Below are 27027 nucleotides of genomic sequence, written 5' to 3'. Positions count from 1 at the left end.
AAAGTGCAGAAGAAGCTCATTAAACACCACTGTTTACATCCCATAATACTACTAGCTTCAGCTCCGAGCACCGCCATCACTGTACTGATAATAACATAGACATATATGTACATTGATTTTACGTACCCTGCCTCCAAGCACCGGCTGCTACACTGGGAAGCAATTGGATTCTACCAATAGCGATTTATCGGGGCAAAAAAGAGTGCTGAGCAAAAAATACAACATTTCTGGATCTCAGAAAGCTGCAGGAGAGCGGAGGTGAGTTATTCAACAAAGTTTAGTACTCTTTATCATGTTTTACTACACCAAAAGACCATTTTACACCAGAGTTCTCCTTTAAAGTACATTTCGACCCTGAATTTGTCTAAAATAATACTAGAATAAATAAAACAAAACTAAAGTAATGTAACAAAACACTAATCTACCACAAAACCAAAGTGCAGCATATTTAGTGCATATAAACATCTAACAAACAATTAAAATCAAATACTTAAATAGTTAAATAGAAGCAAAACAATAAAAAAATGTAATACATACTTTTCATTTGACTAAAATTCATTAGATTAAACTAGACTAAAAATAATAATAACCAAAAACTAAACTTACACAGCACCTTTCATACACAACGGTCATTCAAAGTGCTTTACAAACTAGAAAATACACAGAGAAGTCAAATTAAAAAACATGTAAAAGAATAACAGTAAAAATGGAAATAAAAACTAAAATAAGAATAAAACATGAATGATTCAAACATGATACAAAAGTGGCGTTACAGAATAAAAGTGGGCGGAGCTGCGGTGTTTTAAGCTGAGCTGAAGGCCTGATCAAACATGTAGGTTTTTAGAATGAGAATAATAATTAAGAATAAGACTAAAACTAAAACCCCTGTTAAAATGAACACTGTTTATAGCTAAATACATATAAAATAGACTATTTCTAAGAAAATTCTTTCTGTTCGGGTTTCTGTTTTTGCTGGATCAGGTGAATCCGGAGTTTGAGGAGCTGATCGCCAGTTTAAAGATCAGTAAAGATCCAGAACCACCCCAAAAAGAACCCAAAGACCCGGCAGGAGAATCGCTTTCCCCACAATCCTTTGCTCAGGTCAGTAAATCAGCCTGAAACACATTTTTACTGCTGTAAAAAAGTTTAGACACCTTAAATTCTGAGTTTTTTTTTTATTATTTTTCACGAGCAGAGAGGAACCCTGATGCTGAAGGAGATGCTGAAGATTGACGGGTCAGGAGCATCTGGCTCCGCCCCTGACTCCGCCCCTTTTAACACAGCCCAGATAAACAGCTCTGGGCTCCAGCAGCAGGGAAGGAGACGCTCTGCTAAGAAGCTGGGTGGGTATACCATACACCGTAATGTTAAGGCTAAAGCTAATGCTGCTCCAGTAGTGCTAGCCAGGGTAAGCAGCAGGCTACAGGCTGAAAATACTCACCTCTGAACACTAAAAGAGCTAGGGCTTAGGACTGTAGTTAGAAGCTTATGCTAATGCTAGTATATCCCTAGGCTACAAGCCGATAATACTCAACTCTGAACGGCAAAATTAGCTAAGGCTAATGCTAATGCTGCTCCAGTAGTGCTAGCCAGGGTTAGCAGCAGGCTACATGCCAATATACTCCCCTCTGAACATCAAAAAGCTAGCACTTAGGACTGTAGTTAGAAGCTTATGCTAATGCTAGTATATCCCTAGGCTACAAGCCGATAATACTCAACTCTGAACGGCAAAATAGCTAGTGCTTAGTGCTGTGGCTAGCTGCTAATGCTAATACTGCTACAACAGTGCTAGCCAGGCCTAGCAGCAGGCTACAGTCTGATAATACTCACCTCTGAACAGCGAAAGAGCTAGATAGCACTAAGTGTAGTTAGGAGCCAATGTTAATGATGCTCTAGCAGTGCCAGTCGAGGTTAGCAGCAGGCTACAGTCTAATATATATTTGCCTTTAAACAGCGAAAGAGCTAACTATCGCGGTTAATGCTAATTCTGCTTCAACAGTGCTAGCTGCGGTTAGCAGCAGGCAACAGTCTGATATACTCACCACTGAACGACAAATTAGCTAGCGCTTAGTGCTGTGGTTAGGGGCTGATGCTAATTCTTTTCCAGCAGTGCTAGCTGGGGTTAGCAGCAGGCTACAGGCTGATAATAGTCACCTCTGAACGGTGAAAGAGCTACAGTTGTGGTCAAAAGTTTACATACACTTGTAAAAAAACATAATGTTATGGCTGTCTTGAGTTTTCAATAAGTTCTACAACTCTTATTTTTCTGTGATAGAGTGATCGGAACACATACATGTTTGTCACAAAAAACAGTCATAAAATTTGGTTCTTTCATAAATTTATTATGGGTCTGCTGAAAATGTCACCAAATCTGCTGGGTCAAAAATATACATACAGCAACAAAATTTGTCAATTTTGGTGATGTAGCGAGTTGTGTCAATCAAATTAGCTTCATGTCATGGCCTCTTCACTTCTTGTAAGTGATTCTGATTGACTACAGCTGTTGACTTCTCATGAGCCCATTTAAATAGGGCTCATTTGACCCAGTGATTAGACTCAGCTACAAAAGCTACAATGGGAAAGTCAAAGGAACTCAGTGTGGATCTGAAAAAGCGAATTATTGACTTGAACAAGTCAGGGAAGTCACTTGGAGCCATTTCAAAGCAGCTACAGGTCCCAAGAGCAACTGTGCAGACAATTATACGCAAGTATAAAGTGCATGGAACAGTTGTGTCACTGCCACGATCAGGAAGAAAACGCAAGCTATCACATGCTGCCGAGAGGAGATTGGTCAGGATGGTCAAGAGTCAACCAAGAATCACCAAGAAGCAGGTCTGCAAGGATTTGGAAGCTGATGGAACACAGGTGTCAGTCTCCACAGTCAAGCGTGTTTTACATCGCCATGGACTGAGAGGCTGCCGTGCAAGAAAGAAGCCCTTGCTCCAGAAAAGGCACCTTAAGACTCGGCTGAAGTTTGCTGCTGATCACATGGACAAAGATAAAACCTTCTGGAGGAAAGTTCTCTGGTCAGACGAAACAAAAATTGAGCTGTTTGGCCACAACACCCAGCAATATGTTTGGAGGAGAAAAGGTGAGGCCTTTAATCCCAGGAACACCATGCCTACTGTCAAGCATGGTGGTGGTAGTATTATGCTCTGGGGATGTTTTGCTGCCAGTGGAACTGGTTCTTTGCAGAAAGTAAATGGGATAATGAAGAAGGAGGATTACCTCCAAATTCTGCAGGAAAACTTAAAACCATCAGCCCGAAGGTTGGGTCTTGGGCGCAGTTGGGTGTTCCAACAAGACAATGACCCAAAACACACATCAAAAGTGGTAAAGGAATGGCTAAACCAGGCTAGAATTAAGGTTTTAGAATGGCCTTCCCAAAGTCCTGACTTAAACCCCATTGAGAACATGTGGACAGTGCTAAAGAAACGGGTTCATGCAAGAAAACCATCACATTTAGCTGAACTGCACCAATTCTGTCAAGAAGAGTGGTCAAACATTCGACCTGAAGCTTGCCAGGAGCTTGTGGATGGCTACCAAAAGCGCCTAGTTGCCGTGAAAATGGCCAACGGACATGTAACCAAATACTAATGTTGCTGTATGTATATTTTTGACCCAGCAGATTTGGTGACATTTTCAGCAGACCCATAATAAATTTATGAAAGAACCAAATTTTATGACTGTTTTTTGTGACAAACATGTATGTGTTCCGATCACTCTATCACAGAAAAATAAGAGTTGTAGAACTTATTGAAAACTCAAGACAGCCATAACATTATGTTTTTTTACAAGTGTATGTAAACTTTTGACCACAACTGTAGCGCTTAGTGCTGTGGTTAGCAGCTAACGCTAATGCAGCTATATCAGTAGGCTACAAGCCGATAATACCTGCCTCTGAACGGTGAAATAGCTAGTGCTTAGTGCTGTGGTTAGCAGCAGACTACAGGCTGATGATACTCATCTCTAAATGGCAAAATAGCTAGCACTTAGCACTGTAGTTAGCAGCTTATGCTAATGCTAGTATAGCAGTAGGGTACAAGCCGGTAATAGTCACATCTGAATGGCGAAATAGCTTGCACTTATTGCTGTGGTTAGCGGCTAATGCTAATACTGCTATAACAGTGCTAGCCGGGATTAGCAGCAGGCTACATGCCAATATACTCCCCTCTGAACATCAAAAGAGCTAGCACTTAGCACTGTAGTTAGCGGCTTATGCTAATGCTTGTATAGCAGTAGGCTCCAAGCTGATAATACCTGCCTCTGAACGGCAAGAGAGCTAGCGCTTAGCACGGTTAGCGGATAATGCTAAGACGCACTGTTGATTTTTGGGAAAATTAAAAGGTTTTAAGTGCGTCTTATAGTTTGAGAAGTATTAATTTATTTTTTACTGTATTTACTGTATTTTAGGGGCATTTATTTTTATTTCCATTTATCATAATGTTATAAATCGATTAAAATCTGGTTTATTTGCTGTTTATTTCTCAGCTGCGAGAATAAACACCCCTCAGGGTGAAGCTCCCGGACCTCCGCTCCCCGCCCAGTCTCCCCTGCTGCCCAGTATGGCCTCTGAACTGGGACGAGTGTGTGCTGGACTTAACATGGGCCCTCCTGAGTTCACCTTCCTCCGCAACAGACAGGTCAGTACACACACCTATACACACACACATACACACCCCTATACACACTACACTACACACACACATCTATACACAGTCGCACACATTGTGTTCTTACTGTCTCAGATTTCATAGAACTAAATGTTCAAGGTCGACACAAAACAGTACAGTTAGAGATCACTGGGACAGCAGCCCATTCACTGTTTCTCAAAGAGCATTAAAATGAGATTATCCTGCTTTTGTTGGAGTAACTGTCTCTACTGTCCAGAATTATGCATGAATATCAGAGCAGGTTTATCCTAGAGACGTGAAGGAGGAGTGAAGAAGGGGCTTCAGAACACTCTGCTCTCGATCATTCAAAATATAATTCAGAATTTAGTTTAATTTTAATTCTTGAATACAATTTTAATGATAAATGGTGTTGAAATAGTAATTAGAGCTTCAGTTTAGAGTATTTTGCTCTCTCCACATTTAAACAGACAGGAGGATAGTTGTTTCTGAGAGAGAGAGAAGTCTAAGGGTGTCTTCACGTCTGTAGTTGCTTTCTCTGGTTTACTTGCAGCGTTTTCCCCTCGGTTTGGTTTGTTTTCACACAGGCACAGACCTGAACCTAACTCACTCACAATGAGAGAGATGGAGAGAGGGAGAGACACATAGACAGAAAGTGAGAGACAAACAGACAGAAAGAGCGAGAGACACAGGGAGAGACTGAGAGAAAGCAACACAGGGAGATAGAAAGAGAGAGAGACAGAAAGAGAAAGAGAGACACATAGAGACACACAGACAGAAAGAGTGACTGCTGGAAAGCACTTTAAAGATATGGTCAATATACATGTATTTATTACGTTATAACACACACACACACACACACACACATATCATATATGTATCATATTAAGGTTGATAAAATGTTCTAATATTGCTCACCTATAAACACTTAGACTGCAGTTAGCATCATGCTAATTGGTGGAGTATAGGCATTTACTAAGGCTAATGTTAGCATCATGCTAATTGGTGGAGTATAGGCATTTACTAAGGCTAATGTTAGCATCATGCTAATTGGTGGAGTATAGGCATTTACTAAGGCTAATGTTAGCATCATGCTAATTGGTGGAGTATAGGCATTTACTAAGGCTAATGTTAGCATCATGCTAATTGGTGGAGTATGGGCCTTTACTATGGCTAATGTTAGCATCATGCTAATTGGTGGAGTATAGGCATTTACTAAGGCTAATGTTAGCATCATGCTAATTGGTGGAGTATAGGCATTTACTAAGGCTAATGTTAGCATCATGCTAATTGGTGGAGTATAGGCCTTTACTAATGCTAATGTTAGCATCATGCTAATTGGTGGAGTATAGGCCTTTACTATGGCTAATGTTAGCATCATGCTAATTGGTGGAGTATAGGCATTTACTAAGGCTAATGTTAGCATCATGCTAATTGGTGGAGTATAGGCCTTTACTATGGCTAATGTTAGCATCATGCTAATTGGTGGAGTATAGGCCTTTACTAAGGCTAATGTTAGCATCATGCTAACGTACTTTATCTGATCTTTCCCCCGGTCTGTTCTCCGCAGGGTCCCACCGTGTGCCAGGTGAAGCTCTCCAGCGGGCTGCTGGTTCACGGCCCTCAGTGCCAGTCTGAGAACGAAGCCAAAGAGAAGGCGGCCCTGTTCGCCCTCCAGCGCCTGGTATACACACACACACACACACACACACACACACACACTCAGAGACCAGGACATTCCTGACGCTCTGCCAGGAACAGAGTGTGATCTCCAAATGATTACATTTATTCATCATTCACCAAAAATAAACTGATCCAGATTATAGAGAAACACATAAGGAATCATTTAGTAACTTATAAGTGTTAAAAAAAAAAAAACAGAGGACTCTTGCTCTTCTTTTCCTAGTTGCAATCCTGATGAGTGCCAGTTCCATCATTAAAAACGTTTTGAAGGTCTTTACGGTGACTGCACTTAAGGATACTTTTAAAGTTCTGGAAATTATTTTTATTTTCGGATTAAAGTCTTTTAAAGATTTTTTTCTTTATTTAGTTGAGTAGTTGTTGCTTCTCATAACCTGGATTAGAACATTACTGAAATATTCACTATTCACTGTATACCTGTAACTCTACCTCTTCACTACTTTACTTTAACTGATGCTCTCAAACTTTACATTAAGAGACAAGAAATTCAAGTAATTAACTCTTGATGAGTTCAGCACAGCTGTTAACTGAAAGCCTGAATTCCAGGAGACTCTACCTCATAAAACTGACTGAGAAAATCTTAAAATATTGAAATAATGAAAAAACACTGAATTTAGGGTCGCCAAAAGTCCAAAATTACAAAAATATATATATTTTTTGCATTGTTGCACATTCCTAGCCTTTAGACTTGTTTATTTAAGGTAGTTTGTGTTGTTAATTTATTAATTTGCGTTTTCTGCTGTTTTGCGTTTGATCAGACGTCTGTGGGCTCGTTTCCTCTTCCTCCTGCTCTGTTCTCTGGATTACAGCACATGAGACCCATGCCCCCTCACCCCTCCATGTTCGGACAGCCTCCAGGTGAGCCTCAGACATGCAAATACATTTAGAGAGACACTGGTAACGCTCGCTAACTACCACTAGCCAGTTAGCATAACAAGCTAATACACTGGAGTAATGGTAGCTCAGCTCTGTAGAGTCAAACGCTCGTCTCGCTTCTTACTGCCTGGAGAGAAATGAGAACAGCACTTTATCTGAGGAGCTCCTGCTGCTGTTCCTCACTGTATGGCCGCATAGGTAGCTCAGATCCAACACGCAGACACTTAATAACGAATGATGAAATACTATCTTATCAACTGTGCAGCATCCCACTAACAATGAAGCACATCCTCATCGACTGTCCTGCTGATATCTAACTGCCAAGAAAAGAACATAAAAGACCTTTTTGGAAAAACAAACAAACAGGTGTTTTAGGTTAAGATGTGATAAGAACTTTCCTAATTTAATACATATGTAGCAAAATATATTTCCCTTATCGTTAGCTAGAACCTTTAAACAATGTTGCTCTGTCTGGATATATAAAACCAAGTGTACGCCACAAATAGTCAAATATATGCTGAAGTGGCAATAAAACCCCAACAACCAACCAGCCATCCTTACTTTATGAGTGTTTTTTTACCAGAGTACAAAAGAAAAACAACAGCAAACAGCAATTATTAACTCAAAGAAAACGATCCACAGCTCGGAAAAAATAATCTGTACTTGTTATAGAATCATTTATTTTGCACAAGAGATAAAACTCCCTAAAACTCTGGATACGAGGTGCAAAAAAGAGCAGCAACTTCCTGTTTAAATATAATGTTCTGATTTTATGAGACTCGGATTTTTGGGTTTTAATTGGCTGTAAGCCATAATCATCAACAATAAAATAAATAAAAGCTTCAAATATTTTAACATTTTTAAACTAAATTACTGAAATACAGAAACTTTTTTTTAGTTATATTCTAATTTTTTGAGATGTATTAGTAGTTCCTGTTTCTGTGTATAAATATATATATTGTTGTATATAGGTGGTCTCCTGATGCCCCCACAAGGCTATGGTCCTCTACCATGGGGGATGCAGCTCCCGCCCCAGATGGCTCCGCCTTTCTACGGGGGGACCTTCCCCGCCGCCCGGGGCCTCCCACCGCCCTCGGCTCCCATTGGCTCTCACAACCAGTTCGTCCCCCTGCAGGTAACGAACGTAATTACACCTTCAGATTAAAGCATCAGCCCTATATTCTCCATTACATTACTGTATTTTTCGCACTATAAGGCGCACTATGTGACACTAGTAAGGAACAAGGATGTCGCCATGTTTTTCTTTTCTAATTCAGCAGATCTCACCACTCAGTGGTGGTGGTAGTTAGTATCTCCTGAAAACTGTTTATTTGGGTAAAGGGTAAAGTGTTCTGTTTATTTAAAGTACGCTTAGATTTCCAGATTTACACTAAGGCTGGGTGCAGCAGCATTGGCATTAGCAGCTAAGTTATTAGCGCTAGTAAATGCTGCCCATTAGCGCTACACTAGCGGTTCATCCCACATATCTTGTTTTAACATGGTTAATATGCAGAATACAGTCTGATATACTCAACTCTGAATGGTGAAAGAGCTAGTGCTGCGGTTAGCAGATAATGCTAATACTGCTCCAGTCTTAGTGCTGGAGAACTAAACTGAAACTCCTGTATAACTCTATACTTCAGTGGAGTGGCTTTACTGCTTCTTAATACCTGACTGGTAAAATAATACATACAACTTTTTTGATGATTTTGGAAAAAATTAAAAGATCTTAAGTGCGACTTAGGTGCGAAAAATACGATACGATTATCAGTATATCTCTACATGTCCAAATACTTGTGGGCAATTACAGTTTGAAGCTACAAGTCATGTAGAAACATGTAGCAAACATGGAAAAAGTTTCTGTGGTCATGTCAAATCAAAGTTGAACACACCCTCCATCCCCACTGTGAAACATGGTGGAGGCAGCATCATGCTGTGGGGATGAGCTTTTCTTCAGCAGGGACAGATTTAGAAAGCTGGTCAGAGTTGATGGGGGGAAGATGGATGGAGATAAATAAATACAGAACAATCCTGGAAGAAGAAAAGCTGTTGGAGGCTGTAAAAGACTCTAGACCTTCCAGCAAGACGATGACCCTAAACATACAGCCAGAGCTACAGTGGAGCTATAATGATTTAGATCAGAGAATATTCATGTGTTAGAATGATCCAGTTAAAGTCCTAAAGATCTAAATCTCATTGATCTTCTGCTGATTTATAAAGAAGAATGGGGTAAAATCTCTAGATAAAGTCTCTAGATAATCAAAGCTGGTTGAGACAAATCCCAAAAGAAAAGACTGGTCTATCAAGTAAAATCTCAATAAAATACATTGGGGATAAAATGAAAAACAAACAAAAAAGGTTTAAGGGGTATGAATACATCTGCAAACTGCTGTAACTGCCTGAGGTAATTTTTGATAGCAAAAGGTTGTCCTGTTACCCCAGCCTGCCCCAGAGGGGTTCAGTAAACTGTAATAGCCCCTGTAATAGTCTCTGTTCTGTACTTTAGTCCGAGTTTATATTTAACCGAATGTCAGCCAGCATCAGAACCCTGATTCACAACTCAGCTAATTCACTATCTGAACCTTAGAAACAACAGATTACAGTGCTGGTGATTCTATATCTACTGTAACTGTAGATTAATTACAGAGCAGTATGGGTACAACAGATTACAGTGCTGGTGATTCTGTATCTACTGTAACTGTAGATTAATTACAGAGCAGTATGGGTACAACAGATTACAGTGCTGGTGATTCTGTATCTACTGTAACTGTAGATTAATTACAGAGCAGTATGGGTACAACAGATTACAGTGCTGGTGATTCTGTATCTACTGTAACTGTAGATTAATTACAGAGCAGTATATTTAGTCATGTGATCTGTATCTCTTAGTGTCTCCGCCTACTCTGCGTACGTTATTATTTAACGATGTGAGTGTTTATTAACGCTACTTCTTTTCTTTCCAGGTGACTAAGAAGCGGATTTCAGGACGGAAGAACCAGGATGTAAAGGCGGAGTTTGTGAACTCGCCCCGCCCCCATGCCAACGACATGTCCCAGCCCGCCTCCGAGGCTCCTCAGCCCGCCCGCAAAACCCCCCCACCAACCAGCGCCCACGACCCTGCCGACAAACACACGCCCACCACCCCGAACACACCACGGCAAAACCCCGCCCCCCACACTCCCGGCTCCGCCTCCAAACGCAAACAGAGGAAACTGGCCGTGAACTTCGAGGCGGCAAAAGTGACGGACTGAAGCTCCGCCCCCTGCGCTGTCCGTCTGTCCCAACACTTCTGACGTGTTTTATTACGGAGTCGTTTTTTAATGAGATGATCATAATTAACTCCTGATTGGTTGAAAAGCGGAAAATTAGAGACGTTCGTGTTTCATCATGATCATAAACAGCCCCGGGTTTAGAGACTTTTATTTTGCTTTTTGTTTTTCTTTATATCGGAAAGTCTGACTGGAGTCGGTGGTGAAGAATTTCCTCTTTTATGCAGATTTTTTCTTCTTTCGGCACCAAAAATTTGATTGGATCAGATTATCGTAAGAGAGACTTTACATTTAGGGGCGTGGTTAGTTTCGTCCAATACAGAATTATGCTTTTATTCAGATCAGTACTCGTTTTTTAATATTTCAGCTTTATTTTCTTATTTTAAAGAATTGCACAGTGTGTCCAAAGATTTCGACCCAGAAATTTAAACAAATAATAATTTAGAAATTTTGAGCTTTTTTTTCTTTTTCTTTTAATAATTGCACTGTGTATGTAAGTAATGTAATACATTCGACCAAGAAATTTGATAAAACATTTCGATTTTTTTTTTTTCTTTTTACCTCAATAATACAGTCCGATGCGATTGGACGGCCTTGTTGCCGGGCAGATTAATAGAACTACTTATCTACAGATTTATCTGATTATACTAAGAGAGCTGATCAGCGCAGATTAGACTTTTTCCTGAGATTAGACCTAAATCACATGATTACAGTAACAATTTGAATAGAATTCAGAGGGGCGGAGCTTTACCTCGTTTCATAATCACCTTAATATCTGTGGAGCTGGATCCACTTTAATTTAAATTCAGTTTACACAAATGCGTTTCCAGTGTGAACAAGAAACACAATCTGATTAAAGTTTTATAATCTCATCATAATGCATCTCTGCGATTCTTACAACTTCACGTCTTATAAAGTAAAGTTAAAGCGGATCTTATTTGTTTATACTTGTCATTATAATTCAGCTCCAGTGTGATCAGATGAGATCAGATTTTAATTCACTTCAAAAGCCAGTTATAAGCATACCAGAGATATATATCCTGAGAAATAAATCTAGACAAAATACATTGATGTTTATCGTTTTTTTTTTTCCAAGAAATGCATTTCTGTTAGTCTGATTGAATCTGATTTCAGAAAACACATTCTGTTCACACTGCCTGTATTAAATGTGGTTTTAGCGATCTGATCATAATCCAATCACAATGCACAATTATTTTAGTTTGGCTATTTAGTTAGTTTACACCTAGCTTTTTATGCAGAAAAGTGAAATCCGAAATGATCTGATAACAAAAAATGCAGTTAATTCTTAAACGAGTGTAAACAGCTCATAATGATCAGCAGAACTCCTTTAATCCAGATCTACAGTCTGATCTCCTCGCTGTGAGTCAAGCTCGTTCAGCAGGTTTATCCATCAGCAGCTCATTCTTTCCTTTATTTAAAGGAACCGTAACGCAATAGCAGGAATTCTTTTTGTTTTGTTGAGTTGGTTTTAACTCCGTCCTGTTTTTACGCTGGTTTTTGTTTCAGGTTTTGGATTCAGAGGCTCTGCTGGAGTTTATCTCTCTGATTTGGACGTTGTTTGACCCGTTTTCTGTGGGTTTTCCCTCAGTTTTGGGGCGTTTTTCTGATTTGACTAAGAGAATCGCAGTTCTTCCGTTTTTAAACATTACATTTTGTTTAAAAATATTTAAATCCATGGATTTTAATTATGCCATTTTAAAAATGGATGCATTGCTCATTTTGACTCATTTTTCTGCCCTCCTTCTAGTAAAAAACAAGCTCAGCCCCCTGTTTCCATCAATTTGTTGCTGTTCTCTTTGTTTTTGTTCTTTTTTTTTTTTTTTTTTTGCTCAAATTTTCTCTTTAAATAAAAAAAATTCGCCCTACCATCACCACCACATATGTCCTCCTCATCCTCCAGTGTCCATTTTAGTGTGGGAACGTGCCGTTTGTGTGCAGTGTTGTTTTGAAATGAACTCTGTAGCTAAATTAAAGAATTTAAAGAATTCAAAAGCGCCAAAATTTGCAAAAATCTGAACTGCGCCTCCCGATTTCGGGCGGGGCTGTAAATAGACATTTAATAAAACTTTTGTTATTGTACTTTCTGCTCTGTGTCTGTTTGTTTTCGCGCAAGCTAACGTCGGAGTTTGCATTTCACGCTAAGTGCATCAGCAGCCAGAGTCAGAGAGAGAGAGAGAACAGTAGGAATTCATGTATCGGAGGAGGTGTGCATTTGTCTTATCCCTCCTTGTGTCAGTAGTATAGTGGTAGTGTGGGATAAACTGGAGATAAAAAAATTGGAGGTAAAAATTGTTTAAAAATTTAAGTTTCCTATTTTTTATAAATAAAGGAAATGCCTTTAAACCAGACAGTCCATTTAGTTCATATAATCAAAACAAGCTGTATAAGTGGTGTATTTGAATTTCTCTCCTTCTCTGATGTCACAAATATAATCTAATTTGCATAACTCCACCCATTCTACCTATAACTATTTAAACCCGCCCACTTTTAAATCAGTTTAGCCACGCCCACCCATATGAATGCTGTAGTTTTCTTTAGTAAATTCAGCCAAAGGTCATGGGATGGGATTTAGTATCGTGTCTCAGGACTTTTGCCTTGTTACAGGGAAGCAAAAAAATGCTGCACTGATCTATGGGATATGTGGGCAGGGTCAATTCTAGCCAGACACCGCGGGTCACCATCATTAACCTTTTATTTTAATTCAATGTAAGTCTGATGTAGCAGTGAAATCTGTAACTTCTGCACAATATTACCATGAAAACACACCTTAATGTTCAGAAACCATCTCCAGGTGTGTGTGTGTGTGTGTGTGTGTGTTGCGTGTACGTACCTTGTACGAAACTCTGTAGGAAAGACCCGTCAGCTAAAGTCTGATAAGATGCAGAGTTTAACACACCTGATTCAGCTGATCACACAGGTCACACACAGGTGAGATTACACTTCAAACTGAGGGTTATAACAGGGCATTATATATATATATATATATATATATATATATATATATATATATATATATCAATGTATAGTACCAGTCAAAAGTTTAAACGCACCTTAAATTCAGTGTCTTGTCATTATTTAAAAATAATTTTATATGAAGAAAAATATTTTATTATTTGATATTTAACGTTAATATTAACACTCATTTAAATTCCTCTCTATCTATCTATCTACCTCTCTATCTATCACTTTCTTTTTTTCTCTCTTCCTTTCCAGGGGCGTCCCTATGAGAGCCACTTTCATCATCATAATATTTTGATGGTCTTCGTGGGGACTGCACTTGAGGATACTTTCAATGTTCTTGAAATTCCTCTTTTTGGATTAACTGACATTTCTTTTCTTATTTTCTTTAATCTGTCTATCGCTCTCTTCCCTCTCTTCCTTTCCTTGGGCAGTCCTGATGAGTGCCAGTTCTATCATTATAATGTTTTTGATGGTCTTTGCAATAACTGCACCTGAGGACACTTTCAAAGTTCTTAAAATGTTTCTTTTCGGACTGACTGACCTTTATTATTTTCTTAATTATGTCTATCTGTCTACCCCTTTTCCTTTTCTGGGCTGGTACTGATGCGTGCCAGTTCCATCATACCAACAACAGATTTTTTGAGGTCACTGCACTTGATATTTTCAAAGTTCTTGAAATTCTATCTATCTGTCTGTCTGTCTGTCTGTCTGTCTCAGCTGTGCGCCCTGTAGCTTTAAGACTGTGGCCACGCCCACCCATCTATCGACTGATACGTGACGTCTCTCCATACGGCTGTGTTGTGCTCAGAGCCCTGGTTGTGCTCTGCTGTTGGCCACGCCCCTCGGCGGAGCTTTTGGCGCTTGTGGGCGGGGCTTATGGGACGCGATGGTGGCGGTTCTGCGGTTTGTGGTGGTTTTTAGCGGGGAAAAGTGAAAATAGCGCGATTAATAGCATTTTTTTTATAGAATTAAAGATGTCGATGTTTATTTTATGTTATTAAATGATACAGTTGAGGTTTAGCGCACTTTGTAGTGAAAGTTAACTTTTGCGTATCTTAACTAAGTGCTGTATAGTTAACTAGCTAAGAAAGGTTTCAGTTTTATGTGTAAATAACAGTTGTAAAGCTGCGTGAATGGTGTGTTTTAATAGCTAAAAACCGGCTTTTGCGTGTTTTAACTTTTAATTCAGACAGAAACGCCCCGGTTAGGGGTTATTATGCGTGGATGAAAGTGGGCGCGTCCTCCCCCCGTTTCAGGAGAAAGTGGACTCGCCCGCTCCTCTCTCAGCCAATCAGCGCTCGCCACTGCCTCCCGCGTGCCGGACTTCTTAAAGAAACACGCCCTCTGTAGGGGGAGACGAAGCGCGGAGTGTAGAACACACCGCAGTTTCCTGCTGTTTTTAATCCGAATCCGGTTATTAATCCGATTAAATCCAACCTGGATAATGTGTGCGGACTCCAGGCTGCGGATCCCGCGGTGATGAGAGCGGATTGGAGCAGTTAGCGGGGAGTTAGAGCGTGTTTAAGCCGCTATGGGGACGCGGAGGAACGGCTTCAGTAAGCGAGAGAGCTGCGTGCTCTCTGTGGATGTGGGAACTACCTCCATCAGGTGTCATGTTTACGATAAAGTGGCCAAAATCAGAGGATCCTGCACCAAAAAGGTAATTTTACACTTTTAAAACTTGAATTCTACTAATTTACACCATTAATAGTTTGTGAAAAGGTTTAAAAATGTGAAAAAATCCATAAAAGTAGTTGTTTACGTGTGTAATACTGTAATAGTGTGTGCTGACGATATTATACTCCAAATACTCGGCAAATAATCGATTATTCGCCTAAATAAATGTTGTTTAATCAGTTTTACATCATTAAAAGTGTGTGGAAAGGTTTTAAACAGTGAGCCAAAAGACTTAAGTTGTAGTTAACCTGTGTAACACTGTAATAAACTGTATAATACTGTAAAACATCAGATTAAACCATTACAATCATAAATGCAGCTATTCTCTTAGCTACTTTTATGTTTGTTTGTTTTTTTGGACAAATATACTTTTGAATAATTGCAATATGTTATATTATTGTCATATTAAGCACATTAAAATTTCCCATGTATAGCTAATAATAATATTATACACGGAATATTCAGCAAAAAACGATTATTCGTCTGAATAAATATTGTTCAATCAATTTACATCATTTAAATTGTGTGGAAAGATTTTAAACAGTGGAAAAAAATTCTTAAAAGTTGTTGTTTACCTTTGTAACACTGTAATAAACTGTATTAAATTGTAAAACATTAGATTAAACAATAACAAACATAAATGCAGTATTCTATGAGCTACTTACGGGTGCTGTTTTTGTTTGGACAAAAGCTTTATACGAATAATTGAGATAAATTATATTATTGTCATATTAAGAGCATTCAATGCCACTGATATAGCTAATGATAATGTTATACACCGAATATTCGAGAAAATAATCGATTATTCACCTGAATAAATGTTACATAATTTATTTACATCATTAATAGTGTGTGAAAAGGTTTTTAACTGTGAGCAAAAGCCTTAAAAATTGTTGTTTACTTGTGTAATATTGTAATAAACTGAAAATGCAGCATTCTATTAGCTAATAATTGAGATAACTATATTATTGTCATATTAAGAGCGTTTAATGCCTCTGAGATTGCTAATAAATATATTATACACATATTCAGTAAATAGTCTAATATTAGCTAATATTATTATTATAGCATAATAATGCAGTTACACATTACTTTTAAAGAGCTGTGAACCTTTTAAAACTTCAGAATACACAGATTATTCGGCAAATAATCGAATATTCGTCTTAATAAATGAAACACTCAACAATACTGTGCTACTGTGTTAAAAATAAAATATGAACATATATTATGTAGGGGAAGGGAGTGAGTTTGTGCTTCTACAGCAAGCTTGGAGGGGGGTGGGTCTGGGACGCCAGACTTCACTGTTGAGCCTTCTGGAGGTGTCGTGGGCCTAATTCAGCGAAACACTGACGAAGGAAGGTGCCTGCCTGATGACCCCTGAGAAGAGCTTGCACTGAAGTTTGTGTTAGAGTTTGGATGAAGGGGATTGGTGTGGTCCTGCTCTTGTAATAATTTGTCTCATGAGTTTTTGTAGACGTCTGAGTACTTGGCAGTTGAGGCACGGACCATGAACATAGTTCGCTATGCTTCTGGATTCTTGTCGAGCCGGTATCAGATGGTAGTGGTTGCTGTGTTCTGCTCACGCAACTTATAATGTGATTTATTGTGTGTGATTGTGCTTAGGTAAGTGTGTTGTTGCCATAGTTAAAGGAAGTGAGCTTAGATTAAGGAGGGATTCTGTTTGTTCATAGGTTATTTTTTGGTAGGTCTGTTACTTGGCAGTTGAGGCAATGGACCATGAACATAGTGTTAGGCTGTGCTTCTGGATTCTTGTCGAGCCAGTATCAGATTGTGGTGGTTTTGCTATTGTTGTTAGTTGAGTGAGTAGTAGATCCTGGCTGAGCCCTATGCATAACCCCAGCTGTTAGGTGCAGGATTTGTCAATTTCCTGTATTATATTACTATAAATAATCACCAATTAATCAAATAATCGAGAAAAAAAACAGCAAATTAGTTGACTAATTAGATTTTTTCTGAATTGTTTAGACTCATCTCTGATCTGTGTGAGGTTATGTGAGGTTATTATGGTCTGTTGGTTCACTGAAGGGCGTGTGGACTCTGGACTGAAGGGATTTGTTTGTGCTGAGATTTGCGCTCTGATTGGTTGGGATCTCTGCATGCTGATTGGCTGGTCTGAGTGACGGGTCCGGTTGGTTCTGTTACAGGTGTCTCTGCTGTACCCGGAGCCGGGCCGGGTGGAGATGGACCCGGAGGAGCTGTGGCAGGGCTTCGTCTCCGTGGTGAAAGGAGCGGTTCAAGGTTTGAATCCCGCGTCCAATCAACCACCCGCATTTGTAACCTTAGCAACACCTCAGCAACCAGCCTTCTTTTCTATAGCAACACCTTAGCAACCGACCTTCTTTACTATAACAAACACAGAGTAACACCCCAGCAACCCACCTTCTTTACTATAGCAAACAACAGAGCAACACCTCAGCAACCGACCTTCTTTACTATAGCAACACCTCAGCAACCCACCTTCTTTACTATAACAAACACAGAGCAACACCTCAGCAACCCACCTTCTTTACTATAACAAACACAGAGCAACACCTCAGCAACCCACCTTCTTTACTATAACAAACACAGAGCAACACCTCAGCAACCAACCTTCTTTTCTATAGCAACACCTCAGCAACCCACCTTTTTTAGTATAACAAACACAGAGCAACACCTCAGCAACCAACCTTCTTTTCTATAGCAACACCTCAGCAACCCACCTTTTTTAGTATAACAAACACAGAGCAACACCTCAGCAACCAACCTTCTTTACTATAGCAACACCTTAGCAATTCACCTTCTTTACTATAAAAAAACACAGAGCAACACCTCAGCAACCCACCTTCTTTACTATAACAAACACAGGGCAACACCTCAGCAACCCACCTTCTTTTTTATAGCAACACCTCAGCAACCCACCTTCTTTTTTATAGCAACACCTCAGCAACCCACCTTCTTTACTATAACAAACACAGAGCAACACCTCAGCAACCAACCTTCTTTTTTATAGCAACACCTCAGCAACCCACCTTCTTTACTATAACAAACACAGAGCAACACCTCAGCAACCCACCTTCTTTTCTATAGCAACACCTCAGCAACCCACCTTCTTTTCTATAGCAACCCACCTTCTTTTTTATAGCAACACCTCAGCAACCCACCTTCTTTTCTATAGCAACACCTCAGCAACCCACCTTCTTTTCTATAGCAACCCACCTTCTTTTTTATAAGAACACCTCAGCAACCGCCCTTCTTTTCTATATCAACACCTCAGCAACCCACCTTCTTTATATCTACACCTCAGCAACCCACGTTCTTCTCTATAGCAACACCTTAGCAACTGACCTTTTTTTATATCAAACATTTAGAAACACCTTAGCAACCGACCTTCTTTTTTTTATATCAAACATCTAGCAACACCTTAGCAACGGACCTTCTTTTCTTTAAAGCAAACAACTAGCAACACCTTAGCAACCGACCCTCTTTTTTTAAAACAAACACCTTAGCAACACCTTAACAACCAACCTTTTTTCTGTAGCAAACACCTTAGCAACACCTTAGCAAGCGACCCTCTTTCTATAGCAACACCTCAGCAACCAACCTTCTTTTCTATAGCAAACACCTTAGCAACAGCCAAGGATAACCTTGTGAACTTTAACCAGTTGTGATAGCAACTGCATAGTAACACCTTAGCAACCGATACCTTTTTTCATAACAAACACCTAGCAACAGCTTAGCAACAGCCTGGTAATACCTTGTGAATATTTAAGCAACACTATACAACCAACCTGTTGGGATAGCAACTGCGTAGTAACACCTTAGCAACCACCTAGCAACACAGCTTGGATCTTCTTTTATTGTCCTGGAAGTGACAGTGATGTCTCTGTGTTTCAGATTCAGGTTTGGAGATGAGCCAGATGGAGGCGATAGGAATCTCCACCCAGAGAGCCACCTTCACCACCTGGGACAGGTGAGCTCTGAGTGTTACAGTGAATTCTGTTACTGTATTTAATCCGGTTAGTTTCAGTTTCACTCTGAGGTTTAGTGACTGAGCAGCTAAACAACTTTGCCTCATCCTGTTGATCATCACTTACCTGAGCGCCTCGCCTGTGTTTGTTCAGTTTGTGTTGAAATTTCTGATGAAGCAGCGAAACAATGAGTTATTGTTCAGTGTTTTTATTCATTTGATCACAGAAAAGCAGAGGAAAGTGGAAAAATAGGGCATTTAAAAGATGGGAGACATTTAAACTTTAAATCTGTGATCTGTGATCATGTGATATTGTGGTCATGTGATCTGTGTGATGTTCAGATGCTTTTTATACGATGCGTCGAGTGTAGAGTAGTTGACTCGCTGAGTGAATCAGATCAGGAATCGAGTGCAAATTGGAATCAATGATTCTAAACATTGTTAGAAAGGTGGAGTAAACATCAGGGTTCATACGTTCTTCATAAAAAAAACCTTGAAAATAGCAATTCCCAGGCCTGGAGAAGTTTTGGAAAAATAAAAATTATACCCAGAAATGTTTGGAAAAGTGATGGAGATTTGGTCTACAAATCTTTGTTTTTCTGTTTATCGACAAAGAAAATCTATTTTGGGCTGAGAAATACATCAGATCAGAGTTAATTCAGTAATTTAGCCCTAAACAATGGAGCTCTCAGGATCTGACTCTAATTTTATTATTAAAGATTGTGTGTAAACATTTTATCTGATTCCTTTTGAGCCGACTATAATCAATTTTAATTATAGTTTTAGTTGATTTTTATTTGGTTTTATTGTCCATGTCTGCACTGATGTTTAAAAAGTTGTATGGTCATGAAAATTCACCTTGAAGGCATTAAAAAGTCATGAAACAATCATGGATATTTTTTGGTTAAAAAGGGTATGAGTTTATGAGGGGAAACTCAGAGATGACACAGAGCTCTCCTCAGACACTGGATTATACTACAGAACTGAAAACTAAAGAGAAATAAAGCAGTAAAACAGCCGCAGAAACTTACTGAGAAACAATCTCTGAATGAAAGATTATTATTATTATTATTATTAGTAGTAGTATTAGTATTATTATTGAGCGTTTTATACTAACTATAGGGTTTCTTTCTAGATGTTTTAGATGTATATATGCTTTATGCTGATGTGTCTCTTCATTTTTGAGTTATTAAGCTGAGAAAACGAAAAGGTGAGATGTTAGTGTTAAACGCAGCACCTGGTGCTGATTGGGTTTAAGTATCGATACTAAATAAATGGGGTATTGAACAGTTTTTAATAACAAATTATTGAGATTATTAATATTACTAAGATTTTTCTAGTATCAGTATATCATGCAACTCTAGTTCTAACTCATGTATGTGTGATGAATATTTGAGTATAACCAAATTTAAAAATTTAATCCATACTACCATATTTCTTGCACTATAAGGTGCCCTTAAAATCCTTTAATTTTCCCCAAAATCATCAGTACTTCTTATAATCCAGTGCTCCTTATATATGAGGAGCAGTAAAGCCACTCTACTGACGTACAGAGTTATACAGGAGTTTCAGTGAAGTTTCTCCAACACTAAGACTGGAGCAGTATTAGCATTAGCCGCTAAGTGTGCTAAGCACTAGCTCTTTTGCTGTTCAGAAGTGAGTATATCAGACTGTAGTTTGAGTGTTTACAGTCTTAAAACAAACTACGTGGGATGAACCGCTAGCTAATATTGCCTTGGCTTACCAGAACACTCAGGGTTTCTCAGTGTAGCGCTGTCAGGCAGCTACTAATGCTAATGCTGCTGCACCCAGCCTTAGTCTAAATAAACTGAAGCTCTTTACTCACCCAAATAAACAGTTTTCAGGAGAGTAATCTGTATAGATTAACAACCAGCTCTCAATTAACTTTAAAAGAAAGTTTTTTTTTTTATTATTACAGTTTTGTGTACTTCACTTAGCTTTGAATTAGACACTGGCCAGTGTTATTAGTTAGTAAAGAGTTGAGACGCACCCTATAAAGGTGTGTCAGACAGTTATATTTACTGTTCTAAAGAAATAAACAATAAACATTCAGTACAGAATATAAATCACATGTGCTGCCGTCCCTCACAGCTGAGTATCAGCTGATGGGTCATATGCTAATGAGCAGGGAGAGTGTGTGTGTGTGAGTGTTAACAACAGCGCCCCCTGTGTGTTGTGTTGTGCAGGAATTCTGGGAAGACGTTTCATAACTTCATCAGCTGGCAGGACCTGCGGGCGGCGGAGATGGTCAGATCCTGGAATAACTCCTGCACCATGAAGGTGAACATTCACTAGTGCACTGTAGATAATAAATAATTCATACTAGATACTGATTTATTCATACTAGATACTAAATTATTCATATTATATACTGCATTATTCATATTATATACTGCATTATTCATATTATATACTGCATTATTCATATTATATACTGAATTATTCATATTATATACTGAATTATTCATATTATATACTGCATTATTCATATTATATACTGCATTATTCATATTATATACTGCATTATTCATATTATATACTGCATTATTCATGTTATATACTGCATTATTCATATTATATACTGCATTATTCATGTTATATACTGCATTATTCATATTATATACTGAATTATTCATATTATATACTGAATTATTCATATTATATACTGCATTATTCATATTATATACTGCATTATTTATACTAGATACTGAATTATTCATATTATATACTAAATTATTCATATTATATACTGCATTATTCATATTATATACTGCATTATTCATATTATATACTGCATTATTCATATTATATACTGCATTATTCATATTATATACTAAATTATTCATATTATATACTGCATTATTCATATTATATACTTACTCATATTATATACTGCATTATTTATACTAGATACTGAATACTGAATGATTCTTACTGAAATCAATATAATAATAATAATTTATAGTAGATACTTAATTATTTTTACTAGAAACTAAATAACCCCTACTATATACTGAATTATTCTTATTAGATACTGAATTATTTATAATAGATACCGATTTATTCATATTATGCACTGAATTACTTATACTAGATACTAAATAATTCTTACTGGAGACTGTATACATCCTACTTGATACTGTATAATTCATATTAGACACTAAATGATTCTTACTAGATACTGATTGATTCATACTAGTTTGTGAATAATTCATACTAGATACTGAATAATTCCTACCTGATACTGAATGATTCATACTCAATGATTCTTACTACATACTGAACGATTCATACTAGATACTGAATAATTCATATTACACACTGAATTATTTATACCAGCTACTGAATAATTCATACTGGAGACTGTATAAATCCTACTTGATACTGTATAATTCATATTAGGCACTGAATGATTGTAACTAGTTACTGAATGATTCCTACTAGATATTGATTGATTCATACTAGATACTGTATAAATCCTACTTAATACTGTATAGTTCATACCTGATACTGAATAATTCATACTAGATACTAAATGATTCATACTAGATACTGTATAAATCTTACTTAATACTGTATAGTTCATACCTGATACTGAATAATTCATACTAGATACTAAATTATTCATACTAGATACCGAATTATGAATATTATATACTGAATTATTTATACTAGACACTGTGTTATTCATACTAGATACTGTATAAATCTTACTTCAAACTGTATAGTCAATACCTGATACTGAATAATTCATACTAGACTCTGAATAATATATAGTAGATACTGAATGCTTCATAGTGGATACTGGATAATTCATAGTGGATGATTAATCATTTAGAGTAGATACTGATAATAGTGTAATAGTGTAATTGAAAAGTTACACTTGTTAGTATTATTAATTATTATTAATAACTACTAATTTAAAGTAGTTACTCAGTAATTCATAGTGGATACTGAATAATTCCTAGTGGTTAATTCAGTAGTGTATCTGAAGGGAAGTAGCACATTGCTGAGTGTGTGTGTGTGTGTATACGTGTGTATACGTGTGTGTGAGGTCAGTTCCTCTTTAAGTAAAGGGAGCAGTAACAGTGGGAGAAGGATATTGTGAAATGATGAAAAAACTCCCACAATCACACTGTTTACCCATAATCCACCAGATTATCACAACTCTCTCCCCATATTACACAACTCTACTGCTCCCATTCATTCATCACTCATTACACAACTCGTCTGTAGGTGGTGTGGCGCAGTGGATAACACCACTCCCTGCCAGTGGGCTACCACATCCTGTGAAAAGAGACTGGTGTTCAATTCCAGTAAGAGTCCCTGGGCTAGACTCCCAACACTACATCCTATTATCAAATCAAATCAAATCAAATTTATTTGTATAGCGCTTTTTACAACAGGTGTTGGCACAAAGCAGCTTTACAGAAACATGATTACAGGACAAAGAATCAGGCAAAACATTAAACATAGAAAATACAGAATACAGAACCCCCAGTGAAAAACTCCCTCAGAGCTGCAGGAGGAGGAAGAAACCTTGTTTCGTTTGTTATTCTAACTAAAGCTGTCTCAGTGCTATGATAAGGCCTAAATCCAGATTGAAATTTTTCATAGATCTGGTTTCTTTGCAGGTAAGAGCAAAGTTGTTGGGCTACAGCTTTTTCTAAAATCTTAGAAATAAAGGGTAAGTTTGAAATAGGTCTATAGTTAGACAGTACACTAGGATCAAGATTTGGTTTCTTGATCAGAGGTTTAATTACAGCTGTTTTAAAGGCTTTGGGTACATGGCCCAGGGCGAGCGATGAGTTTACTATCATTAACAGAGGTTTAATTATATCTGGCAGTACCTGTTTTAGTAATTTTGTGGGAACAGCATCAAGTGTGCAGGTTGTGCTGTTTGAAGAGGAGATCATTTTCTCTAGTTCTAGCTGTGGAAGTGGGTTAAAGACTTCCAACCTAACTTCAGTAACAGGGTTTTGTTCTAGATCAGCCAGACCAGATGACAGAGAGGATGTAATATTTATCTGTTTAATGTTTTCAATTTTACTATTGAAGAAGTCCATAAAATCGTTGCTGGTGTGAATGGCTGGAATCTGAGGTTCAGTACCTGCCTGGTTTTTAGTTAATTTGGAAATAACACTAAAGAGAACTCTAGGATTATTTTTATTAATCTCGATCTGTGAGGCCAGATATGCTGAGCGGGCTTTATTTAGTTCTTTTCTATATTTAACAAGACTGTCTTTCCACGCAGAGTGAAACACTTCCAGTTTAGTTGATGGATATTTACGCTCTAAATTTCGTACTAACTGCTTTAAGTTACGAGTTTGATCATTGTACCACGGTGCGAGCTTTTTCTCTCTCTCTATTTTGTGTTTAAGGGGTGCTACAACATCTAAGGTAGAGCGAAAGGTATTTTCTAAACCTTCGGTTAGTTTGTCTAGTTCTACTGGGTCTACAGGAGAATATATTAGAGTTGATAAGTCTGGAAGCTTATCTGTAAATTGTTGGGCTGTAAAAGGCGTAATTGAACGTTTTACAGAGTAGCTAGGGGATGTACGTATATTATGACTGAGATGTAATTTAAATGAAATAAGGTAATGATCTGAAATTGCGGAGGTTTGAGAACGAATATTCGGGTTATCTATGCTCACACCCAGGGTCAAAACTAAATCCAGAGTATGATTACAGTAATGAGTAGGTCCTGTTATATTTTGAATAATACCAACTGAGTCTAAAATCGATGTGAATGCCTTTTTTAATGGATCATCCAATTTTTCGAAATGAATGTTGAAATCTCCAACTATAATCACTTTATCATTACTTACTGCTAAGTCTGTGACAAAATCACTAAATTCTTTTAAAAATTCTAAATAGGGCCCTGGTGGTCTGTAGATATTAATTAAAGAAAATGCATTGTTTTTTGTAACTGGATTAATTATACTGGTGTAAAGAAGCTCAAAAGAAGTAAAAGTTTCATAGTGTTTCTGATTGCTAACTAAGGTACTTTGGAAAAATATGCAGACCCCACCTCCTCTACCGGACAGTCTCGGATTGTGTATATAATTATAGCCTGCAGGGGTGGCTTCATTTAATGCTACATATTCATTTGGCCTAATCCAGGTTTCTGTCAGACACAGAACATCGAATTTCTGATCAGTTATCATTTCATTCACTAGAACTGCTTTTGAATTTAGAGATCTAATATTAAGTAAACCAATCTTTAGGCTTGAAATGTTAGTACTACAGTCTGGATATGATTGTTTAATATAAGTTAAGTTATTTAGATTGACTGTTTTAGTTTTTTGATGTTTTTGTTTGACTCGGGGGACAGACACAGTCTGAATACATTGGTATCTAGGTAACGTCTCTTTGCAGCTCGCAGACGGTCAGTTAAGCCTCTCTGTCTGCGGCCTGGTCCCGGCTCTGGATTGTCAGCAGCTTCTAATACTACTCTGCCGACTAACTAAAAGACTATGAGCTATGCTGCATGAAAGTAAGGCAGCACCCTCCCGCGTGGGGTGGACACCATCCCTACCTAAAAGACCAGGCTTGCCCTCAAAGTGTAGCCAGTTATCTATAAAGCCCACATGATTTTCTGCACACCACTTGGACATCCAGCGGTTCAGCGAAGAAAGCCTGCTGTAAGCTTCATCACCACGCCTCATTGGGATGGGGCCAGAGCAGATTACCTCCTCGGACAGCGTCTGGGCCTGTTTAATCACCTCTTTAATATTAGCCTTAGTTACTTCAGACTGCCGCAGACGAATATCATTGGCCCCTACATGAATTACTACCCTCGAATATCTCCTATTCCCTAACTTGAGGTTGCCACTAATGTCCGGTGCTCTGGCTCCCGGTAAACAAGTAACTGTTGCCGCTGGTGCCCCTAAAGGAGTAGCTAATTTCACGTGTCGGACGATAGAGTCTCCTATCACCAGAGTACCTTTAACAGGCTCCTCAGTTGGTGCTGAACTGAGCGGGGCAAACCTGTTTGACACGTGAACTGGGGGAGCGTGGTGTTTAGGTGGGCTGGCTGTGGCCTTTGCAGTAGCATTAGCCTTAGCCTTTCGACTATGCCGCCGAGACGTTACCCATTCGCCCCGCTGTGAGGGCTCTAAGGCCGGAGTCGAGGGGGTACTAACTCTCCCTGAGACACCCGGGGCTGCTAACAGTGAATCCTGCTGTCTATCCCTTATTAAACCCCGGACGTGCAGCTCTAACTTATTCACCTTATCCACCAAGGTGCTAACTATCTCACACTTAGTACAAATACCACTATTGTTACCAGTATCGGTGGATAAGGGATCTAAGCTATATATGCCACACTCTAAACAGGAGTAAACCTGAGCAGAAGCCATGGAGAAAAAAAGCACTCACCTTGTTTCAGTTGAAATTAGAAACTTACACAAACAAACTGCAGCAGCAAACAGCTAATCCAGCAAACCTGAGGAAAAAGTCTATAAAAGTAGACAGAGTGGATTAATAGGTGTGTAGAGCAAAGAGGAAGCAGACTAAAAGTGGATTAGTAAGTGTGAAGAGAGTAAAAGAGAAGAAAACAGAGAAAAGTGTAGAAGCTGAAGATTAAAGCAAGCTTTCAGCAGCAGAGCAGCACAGCAGCAGACCAGCACAGCAGCCTATCTCTCTTATCCTATCTCTGTAACAGTTATAACCCTGTAATACACTCTGCATAAGAGCTTCAGATTAATACTGTACATTTAATGTAATTTAAACGTCTCTGAGTGAAATAACCTGCTTATTACATACTTAATTACATAATTCATAGTGGATACTGAAACATTCATTAAAGTTTCTGATTAATTAAAAGTAACTGCTGAATAATTAATGGAAGATACTTAATAATTCATAGTAGATACGGAGTAATTGGTAGCAGATTCTGAAT

The 27027-nt window shown here is 38.3% G+C and overlaps 2 protein-coding genes across 3 annotated transcripts in view; both read left to right on the top strand.

Annotated features, from left to right (window-relative positions):
- The window catches only part of xrn1 (5'-3' exoribonuclease 1), a 48633-nt gene extending 36056 nt beyond the window's left edge, over positions 1–12577 (top strand). For both annotated transcript variants that reach the window (XM_049476737.1, XM_049476736.1), the window contains exons 35-41: positions 982–1101; positions 1196–1343; positions 4492–4643; positions 6202–6315; positions 7091–7190; positions 8180–8343; positions 10172–12577. In XM_049476737.1, coding sequence (XP_049332694.1) covers positions 982–1101; positions 1196–1343; positions 4492–4643; positions 6202–6315; positions 7091–7190; positions 8180–8343; positions 10172–10459 — 1086 coding nt within the window. In that variant the 3' untranslated portion in view covers positions 10460–12577. The remainder of the gene's footprint in view (positions 1–981; positions 1102–1195; positions 1344–4491; positions 4644–6201; positions 6316–7090; positions 7191–8179; positions 8344–10171) is intronic.
- Positions 12578–14325: 1748 nt separating this feature from the next.
- The window catches only part of gk5 (glycerol kinase 5), a 29270-nt gene continuing 16568 nt past the window's right edge, over positions 14326–27027 (top strand). Inside the window, exons 1-4 of the mRNA XM_049476753.1 lie at positions 14326–15119; positions 17302–17395; positions 19031–19106; positions 21311–21404. Coding sequence (XP_049332710.1) covers positions 14991–15119; positions 17302–17395; positions 19031–19106; positions 21311–21404 — 393 coding nt within the window. The 5' untranslated portion in view covers positions 14326–14990. The remainder of the gene's footprint in view (positions 15120–17301; positions 17396–19030; positions 19107–21310; positions 21405–27027) is intronic.

Source organism: Astyanax mexicanus, chromosome 4 (genome assembly GCF_023375975.1).
Source record: "Astyanax mexicanus isolate ESR-SI-001 chromosome 4, AstMex3_surface, whole genome shotgun sequence".
NCBI classification, from domain to species: Eukaryota; Metazoa; Chordata; class Actinopteri; order Characiformes; family Acestrorhamphidae; genus Astyanax; species Astyanax mexicanus.
This window is presented reverse-complemented; position numbering and strand designations above follow the sequence as displayed.